General features: G+C 50.5%; 1 protein-coding gene across 1 annotated transcript in view; it reads right to left on the minus strand.

Annotated features, from left to right (window-relative positions):
* Window positions 1–233: 233 nt before the first annotated feature.
* Window positions 234–22,483, minus strand: part of SRRM4 (serine/arginine repetitive matrix 4) — a 118,464-nt gene continuing 96,214 nt past the window's right edge. The window contains exons 8-13 of the mRNA XM_075012847.1: window positions 21,178–21,340; window positions 9,382–9,719; window positions 6,253–6,474; window positions 5,794–5,904; window positions 723–869; window positions 234–474 (exon numbers count right to left, since the gene is read on the minus strand). Coding sequence (XP_074868948.1) covers window positions 234–474; window positions 723–869; window positions 5,794–5,904; window positions 6,253–6,474; window positions 9,382–9,719; window positions 21,178–21,340 — 1,222 coding nt within the window. The remainder of the gene's footprint in view (window positions 475–722; window positions 870–5,793; window positions 5,905–6,252; window positions 6,475–9,381; window positions 9,720–21,177; window positions 21,341–22,483) is intronic.

The following is a 22,483-nucleotide window of genomic DNA, read 5'->3' on the forward strand; positions in this document are numbered from 1 at the left end:
CTGGAGATGGGCTGGGAGGCGGGCTTCCCATCAATGGCCGCTCCAAGGCGGGAGCCCTCTGCCTCTGCCCCGCTCTGTGACTCGCCCCTCTGTTCTCGGGGGCAGCCGGGACTGCCTCTGCCCAACCGGGCGCTGGGGGGTGCCGCAATACAAACATGAAATAGGCTCTAGCCCCGGGGAGGTGGGGAGAGAGGAAAGACGACCCGGAGGCGCATGGCAGGGAGGGGGAAGCCCTAGCGCCGCAGGCTGTTGTAACTGTCCACCGAGTCGTAACTCTTGCTCCTGCTGCGCGGTCCTGAGCTCCGGCTCCTGCCGCTGTCGCTGCTGCTGCCCCAGCTTCGGCTGCGGCTGCTTCTGTCGCTGCGGCTGCGGCCGGGAGAGCGGCTGGCGCTGCTGTACCAGGAGGAGTAGCTGCTGACGCTGCTGGAGGAGGATGGGCTGGGCCTGTAGTAGGGGATGGGGCGCTTCCGGGCGCTGCAGGGGCAAAGGGAGAAGACGGGGGCTGTTACTGGGGACATAAGGGAGTGGGGAGGGAGTGCCGGGCCCTGGAGCTCAATGGAAGGCAGGGTGCGAAGCCTCCAGGCAACGGCACACAAGGAGGGGGCGCAACAGGGCAGTGCTGCCGGGGGTGTGGGCTCAGAGCAGATCCCTAGTCAAGCTGCACCTGAGCCTGAGCCTGGGTGTCTCTGGGAGGGGCCAGGAGCCCCACGTTGTTCCCTCACCTGGTGATGCGGCGAGCCTCCAGGTGGCTGGGCGAATCTCTCCGGCGCTTTCTCATGGGCGAATAGGACCTCCTCCGCCGCCGCCTGGCTCGCTCCCGCTGGGGCTCCTTCTCGCCGGGGCCGGACTTGTGCTCTCTCGCCCGCTCCCTGAGGAAGGGCCAGGGTGGAAGAGATCACAGCCTGACTCCACCCTGCACCGTCAGCCGCCTGACTCGCTGGGGGAGGCAGACGGGGCTCAGCGGTGGGGCTAGAACCTCGACCCTTCACCTCCAAAGCGCAGGCTGTGACGTAGTGGAGGGTGTACGCGAGGGGCTCACAGAGGGTGGGGGGCTCCTGCTGAGGGTAACGGAGGGGTCCAGGTGACACCTCTGGGCTGCAGACAAAGGGGGAGGTGGAGCCTGAGGGGTTTGAATTGGAACTGGCAGCTGGGAAGCAGTGAGGCTGGGCTGGGAGAGAGAGAGAGAAAAAGGAGGGGGCAAGGCCCCGGCTCCGGGGGCCCCTCAGGGCCTCCCCTCCCCAGCATGGATGGGACTGGCTGTCTCTGCCGGCTGTACTGACTCCTCTGTATGACACTGTGCCCTGTCAGCTAATAAACCTGCTGTGGGAGAGTCACTCCTGCCTGCGGATGGGTGCAGAGACTGGGGACCCCTGAACCCCATCACACAGGCCTCTTCTCGTGGCACTGAAAAATGAACCTTACCAGCCTCCCACTCCCAGAGCAGGCACAAGATGCATAACCAGCAACGATGTGCAGCTGCTTGCCCAAGAAGGGCTCTGTGTGTGTGTGTGTGTGTGTGCGCGTGCGCGCGCGCATGCAGGCACGCGCGCATGCACACACCCCCTGGGGCTATACAGCCACACCGGTCCAGGTTGAGCCAGGATGGATGCAGCACTGTGAGGCTTGGCCATGTGTGACAGGCCTGTGCTAATTCTGTGGGGGCACCCCTGTTCCGCAGGCCTCAGCTGCCCACAGCTAACACAGCAGCAGCTTGCAGGCTGGTGCTGCTGCATTTTGGGAAAGTCTCAGGGGTAGCCGTGTCAGTCTGTACCCGTAAAAACAACGAGAAGTCCCGGGGCACCTTATAGACTAACAGAACTTGTGGAGCATCAGCTTTTGCAAGCAAAGACCCGCTCCGTCAGATGCATGCAGTGCACAGAAGTGGGGCATTGCTCTCGAAAGCTTATGCTCCAAAAAGTCGGTTAGTCTATCAGGCGCCACAGGCCGTCTAGTGATTTTTGGGAAAGTTTCCCCATGCGTCTCTGAAATCCGGCCTGCTGCTCCGTGAGGGGCAGCCAGGAGTGGAGGTGACCTGGCTTCACATATCGCTTTCCCCGGGTGCAAGGCGAGGCGTTCAGTATGGAGCCTTGGTTCTTGTTTACATGGGGGCCCCTTTGCAGCGCACTGCCCTGCAGAAAGGGGCCAAGAGCACACCACGGCAAAATGGTTATGACCGGTGTTCCCGGCTGATTACCAGAGTGCCCCCAGCCACCCCCAGCCTGCAGCACGTATTTCTACAGTGGGGCACATCTGCATGTGTCTTCATGCGCAGAACAAAATTTATTCTGCCCATGGATTGGGAAAAAAAAAAAAAAGAGACAGCACCTGGTGATATGTTGGGCTAGTAGAACCTGCTAGCAAAGGTCTGAAACCATTCAGCAGTCCAGACTGCCTACGTTCCAAGTGCATTTTGCTACACATTCAAAGCACGCACCTCTAGGTACTCGGCAAGTACAGCATACCCACCGGATAAGCGTCACCGTACACATTAACAGGACAAAGCTGCCTTGGTTTCCAGGCAGGTTTAATCTATTTTATTGGCTACTGCCCTGTAGAGTTGCGTTTTTTTCTCAGTATTGAAAACAACTGGCCTTACCCTAGAAGAAGGGTGGTAGGAGGAATTTGGCCTGGGAGATGGACCATGGGCCAAATCCTGGCCAAAGTGACTCCAAGTTCCTCACAGACATGACACATGCCCTGAGTGCCTAGACTAAGGTTTCCTGGCACAGTCCAAACAATGGACAGGCCTTATCAATAGGGTCAAAACCCTGCCCCCAGTCCAAGCCGATTAGGGATTAGCTGTGCAACCCATGGGTTTGATGAGGCAATTGGGCAGCCTTGACTGAGTTTCACTTGGCATGAGTGGACTAACTCTAGGATATAGTCATGGCTTGCTTTCTGGAGAAGAAGGGCCTAGCTCTGCTATAGAGGCAGCTGCCATTTAGTGCTCAGAGGCAACCTGCTGTGCAGGTCACACCCACTATGCTCTCCTTCCTGGAAACCTGACTTTTGTTCTTTCTTGCCTTGCCCTTTTCTTATCACAAAACAAGAGTTAGTCTGCCTGACAGGGCTTGGTGACTCTGTGGATGGCAGGAGAGAACACATTCCACCCAGGGGTACAAACTATCCCTTGGACTATGAACCCACACATAGTAAAGTTCAGAATTTTGTTCCTATAACACCCGGAACCCCTGAAAAAATATCCCCCCAGTTTATTTGGCTTGAATTCCATATCATTTGCTCTATGACTTTGAGAACTGATTTACCGTCTGCTCTGCCTGGATGATACCGTTCGTAGGGCACTCCTTGCGCAAGCAGGTGTTTGACCTCGTGTTCTCTAAATCACCACCACTCCCATCGCAGTGCTTTAGCAAACAGCTTCCACCCCAGAGGGGGCTGCATTTCAGCAGTGCCATGTAAATCGCTGTTCACAGTAAGGCACTGAGACAGTGTGGGGTGAAAAGAACCAGTACACATTTTAAGTACTGGCCCAGCACTTCCCTGGGCTGACAGCACTGACCTCCCCCTGTGCAGAATCTGGATGACAGCCTTTATCTTACCCATGGACAAACCTGCTTCTATATTCCTGGCATTGGTTGTGCATAAGCCCTTAAAACCAATGCCAGGCTGCGGCGGTGGCTCTCTGCTAAGTGATTTTGGCCAGGGCGTCCCTTGGCTAAGAGCTCCTTTCTTAGCTGAAGCAACATGCAACTTTTCCCATGGGCAGAGGGGGCTCATTTCCTTCTAGATTCCAACCCGCCTGAGCTCAGACTGCCTGAAACACAGAGAGCAATGTGCATTTCTGTGAGAAAGCCACCGCTGCTTTCTGAGATACGTCGGACAGAGCGCACGGGGCGGAAGGAGCCCTTTGAGTGGGGCTTGTTATCTAAACAGCACTTCACCACAGCCCATGGATCTGCAGCTATATCATAGAACTGGAAGGGACCTTGGGCAGTCTCTGGCTACGTCTACACATGAAGCCAACATCGAAATAGCTTATTTCGATGTAGCAACATCGAAATAGGCTATTTCGATGAATAACGTCTACACGTCCTCCAGGGCTGGCAACGTCGATGTTCAACTTCGACGTTGCGCGGCACCACATCGAAATAGGCGCTGCGAGGGAACGTCTACACGCCAAAGTAGCACACATCCAAATAAGGCTGCCAGGCACAGCTGCAGACAGGGTCACAGGGCGGACTCAACAGCAAGCCGCTCCCTTAAAGGGCCCCTCCCAGACACAGTTGCACTAAACAACACAAGATACACAGAGCCGACAACTGGTTGCAGACCCTGTGCCTGCAGCATGGATCCCCAGCTGCCGCAGCAGCAGCCAGAAGCCCTGGGCTAAGGGCTGCTGCCCACGGTGACCATAGAGCCCCGCAGGGGCTGGAGAGAGAGCATCTCTCAACCCCCCAGCTGATGGCCGCCATGGAGGACCCGGCAATTTCGACATTGCGGGACGCGGATCGTCTACACGGTCCCTACTTCAACGTTGAACGTCGAAGTAGGGCACTATGCCGATCCCCTCATGAGGTTAGCGACTTCGACGTCTCGCCACCTAACGTTGAAGTTAACTTCGAAATAGCGCCCGACACATGTAGCTGCGACGGGCGCTATTTTGAAGTTAGTGCCGCTCCTTCGAAGTAGCATGCACGTGTAGACACAGCTTCTGAGTCCAGTCCCCTGCACCCATGGCAGGACCTAGTACCATCCCTGGCAGATTTTTTTTAAATCTAACCCTTGAAAGGCCCCCTCGAGGGCTAAGCTCACAACCCCAGGTTCGCAAGACCAATGCTCGAACCCCTGAGCTATCCCTTGCCTCGGCCCCCATCAGGCAACATAAGCCCCACATGCTTCGGGCATTTCACTGCGCCCCACCATTCCCTTCCAAATCCCTGCTGCTAACGGCTGCAAACTGGAAACTCTACATTTTCCTGTGCCAAGGAAATCCTTCTCCGATCATGGCTCAAGCCCTCCAAGAGGCCTGCGGGTTGGCAGCTCCAAATCTGCCTGGCCCTTTGCGTCTGGGGTAAGCCACAGCTTGGGACGGATGAGACCTCTGTGCCTGGGAGGGGTCAGAGGAAAGGCAGCGCATCTCCCCAGGCCTCACCCATTCATTTCAGCGCACATTTGAAGCACTTAGTCCGTCAAAGCCCTGAGTAAGTATCTCTCTTCCCATCACCCCCCCGCAGCAGAGGCTTACTGCAGCCTTTGTCGCTGCCTGATCCCCAGGTGAGCCGAGGAGCGGAGGCCAGTCTAGTGGGGAAGGGCTGAGCTGCAGAAATCCATGAGCCTGAGTCTTGCCACCTTCAGCTCATTTACCTGCTCGGCGCTCAAGAATCAGCGTCAGGGGAACCGGCTGGCATCACGTACGGAGATACGCCCCAAACAACCAGAGCAGGAGCGTGCTGACCTCGGGAACGAGGCATGTCTCACCCCATGTTTGCATTCAAGGGCCAGACAATGTGCCAGGCAGCCAGATCCCCAGCCCTGCCAACGGGGGGCGAGGGGGAAGAGAAAGGGGCCAGCGTTTCACAGAGGCCTGCAGTACTGGGCCCCTTAAAACTGCCATGGCACTGCGCACAGCTGCGTGTGGGTGGGGACAGCATTGCAGACTGGGCGGCGTTGAGGACTGAAAGCCCTAGGCCCCACCTCTACTGCCATGTGAAGCCAGAGCCCCTTCCCACCTTGCCCCGGGGCCTGCAGTGGCTGTCGGCGCTGCCTGCAGACCCGAATGGAAGTGCCGCAAAGGCACAGGATGTTGGCGCCAGGGCACTGTGACAGCCGTACCTGCTAGGGCTGTAGCGGGAGTAACTGGGGCTCCGCCGCGGTCTGGAGGTCCTGCTCTCGGGGCTTCTTTTGCAGGACTTGGATGAGTAGCTGGGGGACCGGGAATAGGACCTGGGAACAGACAAGAACCAGAAAACGATGAATCCAACCAGAGCTGAGAAGGGAGACTTCCGGTGCACCAGGCTTCTTCTCACCACTGCTGCTCAGCCGGGAAGAAGGCCCCAAGCTTAACTGTGTCGGCCCAGCCTCTAATAAAGGTTTGTTCACCCTGGAAGGAAACGAGCCTGTCGACCACTAGGCATCTCCCTGTCCATCCTTGCAGAGGCCCATCTCACCACTGCTGGGCTGTTTCAGCCTCACCCACGCTGCACTGTCATTGGCCTGTTCCTGGGCCTCCCACTCCTGTCCCCACAGGCAACAGCCAGTGGTAACACAGCCAGCCCCCTGGCTGGGCCTCACCTTTTCCCTGAGGAGCAGGATCTGCTGCGGGAGGAGCTGGGCGTGGCCTTGTGGCGCGAGGAGCGGGAGTGGGCGGAGCCACTGGAGCTCCGGGAGGAGCGCCCGGTGCTGGTGTAGGACTCGCTGCGGGAGCACGGTCTGAGTGGGGAGCTGCGGTCAGGCAGGTGCAGGGGGCTCTGCTTCTTCACCTCCGAGCAGGCGAGACATGGGGACAGGAACCCTCTGCAAACGACATTTCCCCGCCCGGTGACGCTGTGGTAAAGCGGTGATGCTGCCAGAGAGCCAGTCCTGCACAGGAGTTGGCTTCCCCTCCAGCTGGGGTGCGCTCAGCCCCACACACCCCTTCCCTAAGCCCCCACCCACGCCCCGCCTCTTCCCCTGAGCACGCACCCTCCTTGCTCCTTCCTCTCCTTCCCCGAGGTTCCGGAATGCTGTCAATCAGCTGTCCCTGGTGTTCCGCAAGCACTGGGAGAGCAGGGCAGGGTTTGATCAGCAGGGGTATGGGGCGGGACGTGGGGAAGGGGAGGAGCTTAGTGGCCAGCGGGTGCTCTGTACCCACTGATTTTTAACCCCTTGGGTGCTCCAGCCCCAGAGCCGGTGCCTGTGCTACTGACTTTTGCTTATTGGGCCTGAGTCAATGGAAATTCCACCCAGTGGTGAAAGTAAAATTAATTTATTCGCACTGGGGGGGGGACACACCAGCTAGCGGGGGGCATATGACCTCCCCATGGGACTCTGCCCTGCCCCCAGCCTGGGGCCCCCACAATCTGCCACTCCTCATCCCACATTATCTGGAGGAACTGCCGGCCATTCCTCTAACTGCTGTACTGCTCCCAGCTGCCCTCCCCAGCCCCGGTCTCTGGAGAGGCAGCTCTGTGTAGGGGCTGGGGGTGTTACAGTGGCTTTCTGGTACACTGTACTGGCTTAAATACCTTGCTGGTAGGGTGTACCAGACTACACCTGCTTATTTGCACAGTTTCTGCCTCTTACTGGTACACTCTACTGGCCCATATCAGCTTCCTATCACCTCTGCTTCCAGCCCCCCCTTAAAACCCTTAGCTGCGTTTATCAAACTGGAGTGGAATCAGCCTCTAGCACAGCCTCAGATTTCAGTGTCAGGTTATACCTGTGTGAAGCTGGAAGGACCCCTCTGGTTCCAGCCTTATTTCAATGTGAGAGCAGGATTTGACCCTAAGGGCTGAATTCTGCTTTGTGCTCAGTGAATGCGAGTCCCACCCAGCAATGGGAGCTGCACCCACGTAGCTGAGAGCAGAGCAGCGTCTTACAGGTAAAACACTGAGGCCTGCCCAGCTTCATGACCCGTTTGCAGTAAGCCTCTGTATGCACCAGCCCCAGACCCTCTTCCCAAGGCTGCCCCGGGGACATCTACACTCCCCGGGAGATGTAGGGAGTGTATGTGCGGGAGAGGGGCTGGATGCATTCTTGTCTGTCTGTCCTTCCTAGCTCCAGCTGTGGCAGCTGCCAGGCACTGTTTGTGCCACTGAGTCCAGGCACCAGAGAATATGCTCAAAAAGTGCATGTGAGGGACCAAGAGGAAGCCCCCAAAGTGCTGCTGGACAGGGGCATCTCCTGCAGGTGAGGAACTGATGCTGCGTCCCACCTTTCCATGGGCCTTGTGGACAGGTAGTGAGCACAGCTCCGGTTTGGTCTTTGCCCCCTGCTCCCCTGGCAGAGCTAAAGTAACGCACAAGGCTTGTCCTTCCCAGGGTCTTCACAGCGTAGCTCTCTCTACACGGAGGAAGTGCAGCACGTTGGCCGCACCTGAGGCCCGAGGCAGTTGCGCAGGGACACTCAGCATTTGGCCCGGTGACTCCGGCCAGAGGAGTGAATGGACTGGAAAGCTTTAAATGCCTACAGCTCAGCAAAAACAACGAGAAGTCCCGTGGCACGTTATAGACTAACAGATTCTTTGGAGCATAAGCTTTCATAGGCAAAGACCCACTTCGTCAGATGCATCTGTTAGTCTCTAAGGTGCCACAGGACTTCTCATTGTTTTTGCAGATGCAGACTAACACCATTCTCCCTGTGACTCTTGTCATCATACAGCTCTGCTTACCCAACATGAATAGCTAATAAAACAGAACAGTCTTTAATCACTCCTAGGGAGGTTGTGGAATCTCCATCACTGGAGATATTTAAGAGCAGGTTAGATAGACACCTATCAGGGATGGGCGAGATGGTGCTTGGTCCTGCTGGGAGGGCAGGGGACTGGACTTGATGACCTCTCGATGTCTCTTCCGGTTCTGGTGTTCTATGGTTCTGTGATTCCATTCAGCCTTCAGAAGTGTGGCCCATATGTGTTAGTGACCCTTCCTGCTCTTTTTCTACTAGGTCACAACATCTCAATGAGAGAGGCACTCAAGCCACATCTAGAAGAAGATGATGAATTCCCCAGTGTTTGGATCTAAGACTTTGGCTCGTGCCTGTAGCTTGAGCCAAGAGGAAGCTCTTCTGACAGCAGGTCTATACTAGACCTGAAAGTCAATCCTAGATATGCAGTTCCTGCTATGACAATTGCATAGCGGGAATCGACTTATCTAGGATTGACTTATCCGGCTGTGCTCACAGGGGGAGGTTGATGGGAGAAACGCTCTCGTCCATCTCCCTTACTGCTCATGATAATGAGTTGTACAGGGGCGGGCTGTCGAGCCCTGATTGTTCGAGTTCGTGTGTCCCCAGTAGACACGTGAAATTGAACCCTGGAAGATCAACCCTGACCGGGTCGATCTCCTGGTAAGTGTATATGTTCCATGAGTGGCCTTGGGGACGGGGGGCTGTGGCTGGTGCATGCGGAGGCTGAGGGATGAGGAGAAGCTTTAATGGATTAGTTACCATAATCAAACCTCATCCTTCGTGGCATACATGGAGTGCCACAGGGATCAGGAAGGAATTTCACACACGGCACCACTGCCCAGGTGCATTGTGGGTTGTTTTTCACTTTTCTCTGAAACCACTATTGGAGGCAGGATGACAGACTTGCTGGGCCTGAATTATGGGTAAGCACATGGGGAGCAGAAATACATTGCTTTTGGCTTGCCACCTGCAACAGAAGACACTGAGTCATTCCAGGACAGACATAGCAAACACCGGCTATTGGCAGGCACTAACCTTTGATCCTGTCCCTGGGCGTCTGGAGAGAGATTTTCCAAAGTTGTTCCCTTGCTCTGGGAAAAACAACTGGTGAAGGAATTTCCCGAATCAGAGCTGTTATCGCTGCTGGCCAGTTTGGGTTTCCCTGGCGAGAGGGCCTGGCCAAAGCCATTGTGGGCTAGGCTTCTTCTCTCCTGGCTGTCCTTAGGCCTAGATGAGCTTGTCTGAATGGAGGGAGGGGAGGAAGTATCGTTTCCTGAGTCAGATTCATGGGACCCTCCATTCCGACTGGCTAGGTTGCCAAGCGGGCTGTCTGTTTTGGTAAAGAGGTCAGCAGATGACCCTGACTGAGAGATCTGAAAGCAAAAAATCCGTTTGGCATTGTTTGAACTTTTTTGTTTTGTTGTGTTTTTATATTGTCTGACTTTTTTAAAAAAATAAACCAAGAAATTTTACCATCATGATGCACTGTAACAAAAGGAAAGAAACAAAGAAAGAAGCCAAAAACCAAAAGTACATATCCCTGAAAAAAACCACAGAAAGAAGAAACTTCTTTTCCCCCTGACATGATAACTGGAAGATTTAGAATCATGCAAAGAGTATTAGCATGCGATCCATGTTGAACAAAAGGGTTTTATAAAGGGAAACAAAAGTAAAATTTTAAAAAATTGAATGGAAGAAAATAAACAAATAAAAAAGCAGTTAAAAATTAACAGCCCTTATTTAACCTAAAAGGGGGGGGGTAAGGTAAAAGAAACAGGACTATACATACAAAAAACAAAACCAAAAAACCCCTACATATTCATTGGAAATAAAACAAAAATAGAACTCAATTCTAAATTATTGACTTTTTGTTTTAGTTTCCTTAATAAGGAGACTCAAATGTCACCAAAAAAACCAAACAAAACCAAAACCAAAACCAAAACCAAAACCAAAACAAAACAAAATCTTTTTATGTATAAAGGGAAAATTAGCAAACAAATGAGTATAGCACTTTGAAACTCAAAGACAAAAGTGTGTGGGTGGGTGGGTGCACTAAAAAGAAAAAAAAAAGAAAATTAAAATCCCTCTGGAAATAAAGGGAATACAGATATTTCTTTTGTGTGCTTTTTTCCCCCTGTAGAAGATACAGCTAATTCTCTCGAGTGACCTCTAATAAATTCCCTAGTGTCTTGCGGATAGCATCCACTTACCAATCAAGAATTCCTCCTTTAGTAGGTAAGGTGTAAGAAAAAGGGAAGAGCGGGCAACATAAGTCCATCATTAGAGTCTCAAATTACAAGAAAAAACATAAACCCTCTCTTCACATCCTCACCGTCAAATGTTTGACTCTTTTCTATTTAAATTTCAAGACGTCTTTTTTGTTTTCTTTTTTAATTATGTTGGTTAGTAAATTCCTCTAGGCTGATTATTTGGGATGAAAAGCCACTGATTTCAATCCCCATTGGTTTCATGGTGGCCCACGGATACACTGAAGTTCAAAAAATAAAATAAAATTGAGAGAAATTAAAAAAAAAAAAAAAGGAAGGAAAAGTACTTCCCTTGAGGGGTGTTAAAGAAAAGTGGAGACAACAAGCATTGCTTCTGCAATCTCATCTGTTTGGATAAAGCCTCAGGCCACAAGCCGCTCCCCTGAGTTCAGTGGGACTTCATGCGGGCAAAGCACTGCTATGGTGCGGCGTCTCAGTGACATCAGTGGGGTTTTTGTGGCTTCGAGGGCCCACATGCATGAGGCGCAGTGTCGGGGCAGGGCCAAAATTCTGTGGCTATCAGATGGAACCCTGACATCTCCTTGCTGATTTCACCCAAATCCCACTGAAGTCAGTGGAAGTTTTGCCACTGGCTTCTGTGGGAGCTGGGCTGTGCTCCCAGTAACAGTTCGTTTGGTGGTGGGTGTGGCCCAAAGACAGTGATAAATGTGCTGCTGCTTATCAGAGGATCTCTGAGAATCTTTTGTGGGACCTAATTTAATCAATAACATGAGCCCCCCTAGCCCTGCAGTGCTGACTTGGACAAGCAGCCTTTCTCCTGGCAGAAGCCCATGGAATGCAACTGGGCTGCAAGATCAGGGCCCTTAAGATGTTTAAATGAAACATCTTCACAAGGTACATCGCTTTATTGCAAATGACGCTGGGAACTACAGCTCCAGGGCCATGTCCTCAATGGGTGGGGGAGTTAAAGACACGGGTGAAAGGGGTATCACAATGCTTTAAGGCTATGCGCTTTTAGCCTTGGCTGCAAATCCTGCCTAACAGAAGCCCCTTGATTCCCCACTGGGGTCAGGACAAACGTGGATCCACCAGAAGCCACAGTTCACATCAAGCTTCCCAAAACACTTTCTGCAGCCAGGGAGGTGGGACTGTCTCAGGCCTACCTGCTTTTACCCTCCCGCTCCCGTTACAGTGGGCTGTTCTCTAAGGCCAGGCCAACACTATGGGGGAAAAATTAATTTAGGAGATGCAACTCCAGCTAGGTGAATTGGGTAGTTGTAGTTGATGTATCCTAAACCGATTTTTCCTGCCATCCCCACAGCGGAAGATTGACAGGAGAAACTCTCCTGTCGACTTCCCTTACCCCTCACAACTGCCAGGAGTACCAGGTCGACGGTGGAGCCCTGATGGTCCAATTTAGCACAGCCCCCACTTGGGGCTCTAAGCCAAACCCTGGAAGATCAGCCACCACCGTGTCGGTCTTAGGGTAAGTGTAGAGGTACCCTTAGTCTAATCCAAGAGTTTGCCCAGTAGGGTGGTAGGACTGGATTCAGTGGTGGGGACAAATAGACACCACAACAACAGTAGGCTAAAATCACTGACCGCTAAAGCAAACATGGAGTTATTGTGAAGGAAAAGCTGTCAAAACATGGCACAGGCCATGACGATCCAAGCTTAATCACAATCACTTCGCTCCAGTAGACCTTTGAAGTGGAGGATCTCCAAGTAGATTATAAATATTAAGCAATGACACTTCTTCTAAGGGAGGACTCACCAACCCCATTTAAGAGGGCAGGAGGCTGAGACACAGAGAGGGACATGACCCATAGAAGGTTAGAGGCAACCCTGGGGACAGAAGCCAAATCTCTCAAGCCACTGTCCAGTGCTTTAGCTTCTGCATCACACCCTTTGTTCTGGGGGGCCATGCTTTGGGGACAAAGGTGATCTCAAAACCAGGGTGTTAACATGACACCTTTTATTGGACCCTCACACACACTTTTCAAGCAGAGCTGGTTGGAACATAGAAAATATTTTGCACAGAACAAAATTTTCCCAGCAAACAAAGGTTCCCATCTTCCATCAGAGGATTTCCCCAGAACTGGTGACAAACCCACACGCTGGATAGGAGATTTCACCACCTACTCCAGTGGGAGCAATCGGGCCCAGAATACACAAGCAATTCATGTGTTGGAAAATCAACCCATTGGCTCCCAAATCTTGTGTGTTAAAATAACTTAGCTGTTGGTCCCCAAACAAGATCACAGGAGCATCATTTCCTGTTCCTATTAATGTAGATTGGGATTTTCAATGCAGTCCTGTCCAATTCCCATTGAACTGCTCTAGTGCCTGAACACATATGAGAACTTGGGTACCAATATGTTAGGTGTTAGCAAAAAACCTAGATTTTCCTTCTCACCCACTTCCTGCCTCAAGATGAGGAAGCTAGCTGAGATTCCCAAACTTGGGTTAGGATAGGATGCTGATGGATTCTGCAGGTACGGGTATCTGTCTGGTCCCTCATCCTATCAAGGTCCTAAAAATTAATGGGCCTCCTTCTCCCTGCCAGGAAACTGGTTACATGTGCCTTTGTTTGCTCCCAGAATTTCCAAAGTAGTCCCCACTTGGGTGCCTGCAAGAACTGGGCTACTTCCTTCTGCTTCAGCTTTGCTAAAGTCTGGCTCAGAAGTGGCCTTTGTTCTCAGCAAACTGCAAAGTCTTTTGGAGAATCTATGCATTCCTCCCTTAGGATTCAATGCAGCACAGAAATTAAGACCATAATCAAGCCCCATGGAAGTCCACAGGACTTGACCACATGCTAAAGTGTAAGCACATGCAAAAGAGTTTTGCTAAATCTCCCCTGACCCTTGCAAATTCCTCTCCTTACATTAACATTTTAAAATTGCGTTAACTCTGGAAACTTTATGTCCACTCTGAGAAGGGATTTTGAGATCCAGGTTCTCTCTCCTTTGCCCCTTCCTTTCTCCCTGCCCAATTCCCTTCTCCTTGCCTTATTCAAATGTCCAATAACACCTCCAGAAGTCATAACAAAATCAGTGCATCCCTGACATCCGGCTCTCAGTGAGCCAAATCCCATGGCCCTTGCTCCATTTGAACTCAATGGGAAATTTTGCCTTAGTAAGGACCTTGGGATTTGGCCACATGATTTCTTTAGCTAGAGACCCTGTTCACACAAGTGTCTGGGACATGCGTTCTATACCCAGCTCAGCCATCCATGGGGTTAACCTAGTACCTACTTCAGCAACACTCAGGTAAGAGGCAACTTCAGGAAACACACTGACAGTGCTGCATATTTCACATCTGAAGGCCAGAGGGCCTAGCCTGGTGTAAGAGCAGGTAGTTGGGGAGAGGAGAACAGCTGTCTCATCCCCAGCTTCCAATATTCATGACAACCAGGATGTAACTATTTCTTAGACTGCTGGCATAAAATTCAACCCTGCACCAAAGGATCAGCATCTGCATCACTCCAGCCCACAAAACAGGACTTCTAAGGGGTATGAAAAGTCCTTTTGCTGGCCTCTGCTCTGGTGTGAAATTCACCACGGATCAGCGCTTTTCTCCCTCCTGTTCCTTTTCGGTGCTTATAAAGCATCAGCCATGCAAACCACAGGTTGACCCTCTGAATGCCAGGATACTCTGGTTCAGCAATATCTGTGATCCGGCAGGACTGCTGGACCAGAAAGTCTCAGCGCTTGGGAGCAAGACCCAGCTGGGAGTCTGCAGTTTGGTGTCTGGCTGTCTGGGGTGAGTCCCTGTCGGGCTGGCAGTAGGGGGGGTGGGTAGTGGCTGGGAAGCTGGTGCTGCCTGGAGAACCACAGCTGGGAGCTCCGGCTGGCAGTAGGGAAGCTGGAGGTGGTCGGGGAACTACAGCGGGGAACCCCGGTTGGGGCTGGGAAGCTGCAGCCAAGCCAGCAGCAGCAGAGCCAGGTGCCAGGCACCCTAATGAGTGGCAGGGGCTGGTGGCCAGGAGTGGGTCAATGGTCCACAGGGGAGCCTGGAAGCAGGGGCCTGTGGCCAGCAGGGGAGCAGTAACCTCTCTTGATCTAGCAAACTCCCTGGTGCAGCACCGCTCAGGCCCTGAGGGTACCAGACCAGGGACATCCAACCTATAGCACCAAGTACATATGGGAAACACTGTCCAAAGTCACACTGAATTCTGCTGGTCATGTTTGTGGGGGGGAAGAGGTGGGTGCAGGTTTTTACGTGCCTAGTCTTTTATGGCCTTAAATTGCTGTGTGAACACTAGGATTTCTCTCATCTCCCCAACTACTTATAAATACCCTCAGGGGATTTTGTTTCCTTTAACTTTTGCTGGAGGAATCTACGGCTGCCCTTGGGAGCCAGCCTACTTATTTTTTGTTTTTCTGTTTCAAATCATTATTAATCAAAACAAAGGTGGGTGGGTGGGTGGGGGGGCGGTAAAGAGGCCCTTGTTTACACTTCAGAATTTAATTTCTACTGAACTCCTGTATCAAGAGACTGCACAGCTTAACAGATTACAAACATGCAGTCACTAGCAGAGTTCCAATTAAACGGAACAAGTCCATTTGCTGTGTTTCAAATGGCCCTGTGGAGAGAGATGGCTATAAATTTTCTCAGCCATATGGGGAATGAGATTTCACCATGAGGATCTCTGCATGGCACGGCTGAGAGCGGGTGGATTTCTTTCCCGGGTCTATGTCTCACATAAAACCCCTTTCACAGAAGCGTTTGTTTCTTTTTTTAGGAAGTGCCTAATCTTCTTCTCCTCTTTGGCCTGCTGATAATGAAAGGAATAAGGAATGTGTGTCAATGATCCCTTCGAGTGGTGCTGTTCATTAGCACAGCAGGCTCTGCAGTCGGCACAGATTGCTGATGAGCTTCTGGAATTGGAAGTGCCACCTGGTGACAGGCATCACTGGGGAGATCACTTGGCCATGTGCTCAGCAGGCTTTTTGGTGTACGCTGTATTTCTGTTTTCTGGGACAGGCTCTTAGCTGGGGTAAACTGTTCGTTACCTTTAACGGCGTGCTGCTGATTTACCCCCAGCTGCAGATTTGGCCCTGTGTGGTTAAGTCCCGTTCAAGTATTGACACGAGAAGTCATTTTTTCGCTCTACTCAGCACTGATTAGACTCAATTGGAGTATTGTGTCCAATTCTGGGAATCACATTTCAAGAAAGATGTGGAGAAACTGGAGAAGGTCCAGAGAAGAGCAAGAAGAATGATTAAAGTTCTAGAGAACGTGAGCTATGAGGGAAGGCTGAAAGAACCGGGCTTGTTTAGTTTGGAAAAGACAAGACTAACAGGGGACATGATAGTAGTTTTCAAGTACCTAAAAGCAGGTTACAAGGAGGAGAGAGAAAAATTGTTCTGTGTGGCCTCTGAGGATAGGACAAGGAGCAATGGGCTTAAACTGCAGCAAGAGAAGTTTAGGCTGGACATTGGGAAAAATTTCCTAAGTCAGGTTGAGTAAACAATGGAGTAAGTTACCTTGGGGGGTTGTGGAATCTCCATCACTGGAGGTATTTCAGAGCAGATTAGATAGACACCTATCGGGATGGTCTAGACCAGCAGTTCCCAACCTTTTCCAGACAGAGACCCATTTTGACAATTCAGGAAGACTTGGTGTCCCAAGGCAAGTCAAAACTGGGAGTCTGGGGGGAAGCAGTGCTATAACTAGCTAATTTTGTGCCTGAGGAAATAATATAAAATTACACCCCTCACGTTTATATATTCATAGTAGTTATTTCATAGAAAAAGGAAAAATGCATTAATAAATAATAATAATAATAATAATAATAATAATCATAACAACACTATGTTTATTATTATTTTATTATTATAGCTGACCTGAATTGTGGTGGTGGAGAGACCCTCCTCCCCCTGGCTTCCCCAGCTTAAACCCCACACTCAGAGGCTGGCAGGGCCGGGGAAAGTCACACTTGGGGGCTGTGGGGGGCTAGAAGGGACACACTCAGGGGCTGGAGGGAGATAAATAAAACCCTGACAAACCAGCTACATAGAAAAGAAAGGGGGACAAAGAGGGAAAGGGAGGAGGGGGGACAGAAATTATTTACTGCAAGTATCTTAAGTGGCTTGCCAGGGATGGCTATGAATATGGAAGGTGGAGAAGATGTCTTTGTATTGTGTAATGGCTTCTCTATGGATAGAGTGAGCTGCTGGATGTGGCAGTGTTAAGGAGCTGCAAATGGCTTCTTTAAGAGCCACGTGCAGCGCTGAGCCGCTGGTGACCCTTAACAAATCTAATCGCAACCCATATTTGGGTCCCGACCCACAGGTTGGGAATCCCTGGTCTAGACATTGCTTCGTCCTGCCGTGAGTGCGGGGGACTGGACTCGATGACCCCTCGAGGTCCCTTCCAGTTCTCGTGTTCTAGGATTCTGTGATTCTAAATGGCCTTGTATGAAGCTATCGGTGCACGTAAAGATGATACAACCCGAAAGGGCCCAGCCCTCATCTCCTGACTCAAGCAGAACCCAGTGACAAGATCCACCGTGACTTTGGTGGGAATCTTGCCTGCCCACACAGCACAGGATCGGGCCCTTGGTACCAGAAAGTTGAGTTCAAGCCTATTAAAATGCTGCCAGACATCTGGCATATGCAAGACCAGAGGAGGGCTACGAGTGCACGGCGAGTTTATTGCTCACTTGCTGTTTGCCGCTGAATGTCTACGCTCCCTCCTGGCCTAAATCCGACATCTGCTTGAGTGGGAGTTTTCAGCCTAGGCCAAAGCGAATGCTTGTTGGCCTTGTGAAATCTCATCAGCCTACGCGCTTGGCAGGGAATGCTCTGTGGAGGCTCTGAATGGAAACAGCTGGGGCGTTGCAGGCTGCGTTGGAGGCGCACTGACAGAGCTGCACTCCAGCTAGTGCCCACGGTCCTCCAGCCCAGCTGAGACAGGCTGTGCCATCCTGAGGTTAACCCCCCCCCCGTCCCCACAGGGCAGGGACTTGGGCACAGTCCTGGGCACAGGCTGAGATTAAAAACAGACATAAAATTTGCATAGTTATGTACGTAAATCACCCTTTTAAAAAAAACTTCTTTTACCCCTGAACCTGAAGGAGGATGTTAATGCCATGGGGGGTGACAAAAGAAGCTCCACCCCTATTCAAATGCAAACCAAGGGCTGGAAAACATGGACCATCGGGTCACAACCAACCCCTTTTGCAAAGCTTCTGGCACCTCCCCAGCTCATCCTGAGGCTACGTCTACACTAGCGGGGAAGAATAACCCACTCAGGATCGATCTTCCGGGGTTCCATTTCACGTGTCTAGTAGGGACACACAGAATCGACCTCTCAGGGGCTGCGGTCGACTCCTGTACTCCTCGCGAGAGGCCAGGACTAATGGAGGTCGATGGGAGAAACTCTCCCGTCAACCTTGCTCTGCAGGGACAGTCAAGTAAGCTGAGTGCAGATAGTCCAATTCTAGCGATGTAATTTCCATAGCTAGACTTGCATATCTGTGGTTGACTTACTTTGTCTAGTGTAGACACAGCCCGAGACTCTCTTTGCCTGGGCTGTGATTTCCCCTCCTCCATCTGTTGCAGCTACGTTAGCACAGAAATAATTAGTGCCACTTGGCAGAACTGTGCCCCAAATCTCTGTGGAGGCTCGCTAAAAATTTGGCCAAGACTAGGTTTGTTTTAGCTGCTGATAAAAAGGAGTTTCAGTGGAAGTCAGGGTGCCGGAGAGCAATATCTGTGCACAGTCTGCAGTGATCATGATCAGATACAACAAAAACAATGAAATTCATACCCTACCGGTATTTATATTGTTTGGTTCTGCTAAGAATTCCTAAAGCACAGCAGCCTGGAATGTATCTGTATCCGTGTGGAGGAAAACAGCTACAGCAGGATGGGGCAGGGTGGTTACTCATCAATTTAAAAATAGATGCAGCATATTACCCTCAGTTTCTCAGCGCACTGAGGGATAGCCATGTAATCCTATGCTGAGCAGGGCTCCATTGTGGCTGCTTGTTATTAATTGTTCAGCCAAGAGAAAATGGAGGGAGAGGCTAGGAAATGTATTACAGAAAAGTGAAGAAGCATGAAATTATTGGTTGTTTTACTGCATGTGTGTGCACATCCCCATGTATATAAGTAAAAGAGAAAGAGAGAGAAGCAATGGATAGCACAAAATGTTTTTTCTCGTGATTTACAGATACAGCTGGTTAGAAAATTCTTTGCGGAACAATACCAATGGGGAAAAAATCATGTTTTCCCCCTCACAGACGATTTTAGTTTTTTCGGTGGGGGTGGGGGAGGGAGGGAAAGACGGAGCTGGGGGGAAGGAGAGGAAGGGAGACCCCTATGAAAACTTTTGGCCAAAACCAGAACACTTAGATTCAAAAGTGCTGCTGCAGTGGCCCATGGGAGTTGCAGTTTGGGTACTCGTGTTTGCATTCTCAACTAAGAACCCAGCTTCCTACTGAGACTACATCTCGTATGATGCACCACAGTCTCTTCACTTGCTGTGGTGCATCATGGGAGATAGAGTTTAGTGAGAGAATCCAGACACAGAGGACAATGGGGGGGTTGGGGAAATAGAACTGCAATTCCCATGAGGCACCAGGGCAGCATGCTTGTATCAACATTTTTTTCAGTTTTCAGCTTAGATTTTCAATTGTCCAGTTTTTCAACAAATAGTCCAAAATTTCTTCAGAAATCAGGTACATTTTAATGGAAAATTTGATTTTGTTAAAAACCCCAATTTTTGATGGAAAAATATTTCATCTGCCCTAGTTGTAGACTTGACCACTAAATACACAAACGTCAGAGTGAAACCGTAAGGTGGATGCATGTGGTTATTCCTAATGCCTGGAATTGTTTATTCATCTTCCCCTTGTCAGTTATTCTTTACGTGACATTTAAAGGCCCTTATTCATGAAAATTGTCCCTGTGCAGGACAATATGTAAGCATGTACTTAACTTTAAGCAGGTGCTTAAGTGCTTTCCTAATCTGTTGCCAGTGTGCGTATTTTAGTTTGGGACAAGGGAGAATACTGACAGATTGCATACTAAATATATCAATACATTTTTGATAGCAGAATGTTTGCTCATGTTAATAGGCTAAGGTATAAAGAATAAGTCCTGATGACTTATATTTCTCACCCATAACCTGCAGCTATCACTATAAACACACTGAGGCTGATTTTTATCTGCCTTGCATGGTCATTTACACTTATGCAAAGGAGTTGTAGATTGCATGTACCATGCTTAAAATTCAATTGTCTCTAGAGTTTTCTAAATCTTTTGGTTATCATCTTTCATGGCAGCTGGTCTGAGGAGAAAGCTTGGCTTCAGAGATGAAGACTGGAAAAAACAGCACCAATTAGAGGCATTTTTAGATTCTAAAACATTTCTTAAAGAGTTTTTAAAGTTAGTGGCTTAGGCAGAAAACTTGCTGCAGTGATGAAATGTAACCATGCGACCGGCCATCCTTTGGGATGAGTTGTTAACTTATTCCTGGTTTTAACCATTGACCACTAAGGCAGCCTCCCCAAATTTTATGCAAGGAAAAGCAACTTAGCTCACCATTCCATGACACATTTCTCTGTGTGTTTGTGTATGTATCACACACGGCAGTATACGCACAGCTCTCTCTACATGCCCCCCCACTGATATTGGTCTTACATCGGTGGAGCTATTGAATCCAGTTACATCATTCCAATTGCTATATCAGCAAGAGAATCAGGAATACGCTACAAACAAGTCTGGAGGCCTGGAGGGCTTTGGCGTGTGGTTCAGACCCATTCCGAATGTTGTACACACAAGAGCCTGATCCTTCACTGGGGCATACCTTTGTATTAGTTCATCTCTGTGCAAAGTGAGTTGCTACTGGCATGGCAGCCCTTTATGACTGTGTTGCACAATGTAAAATTCCGCGTGGTGGAGAATCAGACCCTTGTATATTTCTCTCTCACTGAAGACGGGTTCTAGGGAATGTAGATTCTATTCTCTCTCTCTCTCTATCCATATACATGAAAAGGCACCTGAGACATCCGGCCTGAGTTTACCCTTGGTTGCACACACAGCTCCCATTCCTATCAAGAGGAGCTGCCTGCAAGCTCAGAATTTGGCCCTTCCGTTGGTCAGCAAGCGATGAGCTTAAAAGAATAGGAAAGTCAACCACTATCCCCTGCCAAAAATTCCCAACTCTTTAAGTGTAAACATTTCTTTCATATGCGTTTCAGTCTCTTGCTGCCCCAAAGGACTAAGCCATTGGGCAAGACCACCAGTGAATTTAATTTCACATCCAGCTGAGGAATGCCGGCATAACAAACACTTCTTGTAAAATCCCATCGCTGAAGGCTGCTTTTTTGTTAAATGTCCCCTATTCATTATTCATAGGTTAAAGGCTTAGGAAATTTCACCCTCCAACCTCTCCCCCACTCCCAGCGTATAAGTGCTGAGGGAAAGGAATGACTTCTAACACATCAGAGAACAGCACCATCAATAAATAATATAGTTTTAAACCAACTTTGTCTAACGTAACTGTAATTGAGTTATAAAAATTTCATACTGGATTGTCCCCCCGCCCCGCGTTGCCGTGACTAGTCTGTGCAAGGAAGCAGAATACTTACGACGTCCTTAGCCGAGAGAAAGCTGTAGATCTGAAGGGTTTGGCTCGGGGGTTGGCTGGCCTGGCCCTTGGCGGAGATGCTTCGCTTTTCAGCGCCCTTTGAGCAGTGCTGGGAGGGTCTCCGTTTTGCTTTATGGCCTTCCTCCCGAGATCTGGCTCTACGCCTAAAGAAAGGGAAACACAAAACCAAACCATGGGGATTGATCCCTATTATTGATTTGTATGGCAGCTGCGCCCCTGGTGTCCCATCTTTTGCATAAGGGAGCTATCCGTCCAGCTATAAACCAACCAGTTCTCTTCTTGTGTGCCTTGCCTCGTCTGGTATGGACTGTGGCCACTTATTAAGGACTGAAGTACTCTGCACCCGCTGGCGTGACTTCGAGCGCGTTGTGCATGCACGGCTGTGGCAGAGGGCAGGCGGGGCGTGCTACTAAATGGCACTTCCTGGGTTGGGCGGTGACCTCGAGTGCATCGTGTGTGCAACAGGATGCTGGCAAGGTGGGGGCAGAGCAGCAAACTCTTCAAAAGCTGTCCTGCCCCATTCCTAGAAGTACTGGCGTGGCCATACTCTGGGAACCGGAGAGTGGCTACCCTCCCTGCTGGTGCCACATGCAGGTGAAAGTCACTCCTGTGCAGACAGCCAGCCCAAGGCTTACAGGAGGCTATGCGGCCTAATGGTTACAGCATGGGAGCAGAACTCAGGAGATCAGGGTTCTGTTATTGGCTTAGCCATTAGCCTACTGGGGGTCCTTGGGCAAGTCAGTGCCCTGCTCCATGCCTTGGTTTCCCTGTGTGCAAAATGGGGATAATAATGCTTACCTTCTTCCTACAGTGCTTTGAGATCGACTGACTGACTGCTGTGTAAAAGCTAGGAGTCATTATGGGTGCACTGCACATCGGTGAACTACATCCCTCTGATTGCTATCTTGAGGCAGATAATGCTACGGCTGGCTATGGGCATTTGACAGAAAAGGCACATTCTGACTCCTCTCCCGCTCCTATCTGAGTTTTCTTAATGTTCTGAAACTGGGCGACTCGTGATGAGTTCGGACTCTGATCCAAAACCTCCGAACTTTGGAGCAGTTCAGAATCCGAACCTGGATTGAGATCCAGAGTTTTTTGGTAATGGCCTGGAGGCAGAAACTTCTAAACCTCCCTGTGCTTTAATGTGGGACATGAAATCTGGATCTGACTTCTGTGGGCTTGTCCTCATCTGAATTTGGATGGGGCTTCAAGCCACTCTCAGATGACCTGCGCCTGAGAGAATGAAGGGCTTATTCAGTGAAGGCTGCCCATTCCAACGCACT

This window comes from Carettochelys insculpta, chromosome 18 (genome assembly GCF_033958435.1).
Source record: "Carettochelys insculpta isolate YL-2023 chromosome 18, ASM3395843v1, whole genome shotgun sequence".
Lineage (NCBI taxonomy): Eukaryota > Metazoa > Chordata > Testudines > Carettochelyidae > Carettochelys > Carettochelys insculpta.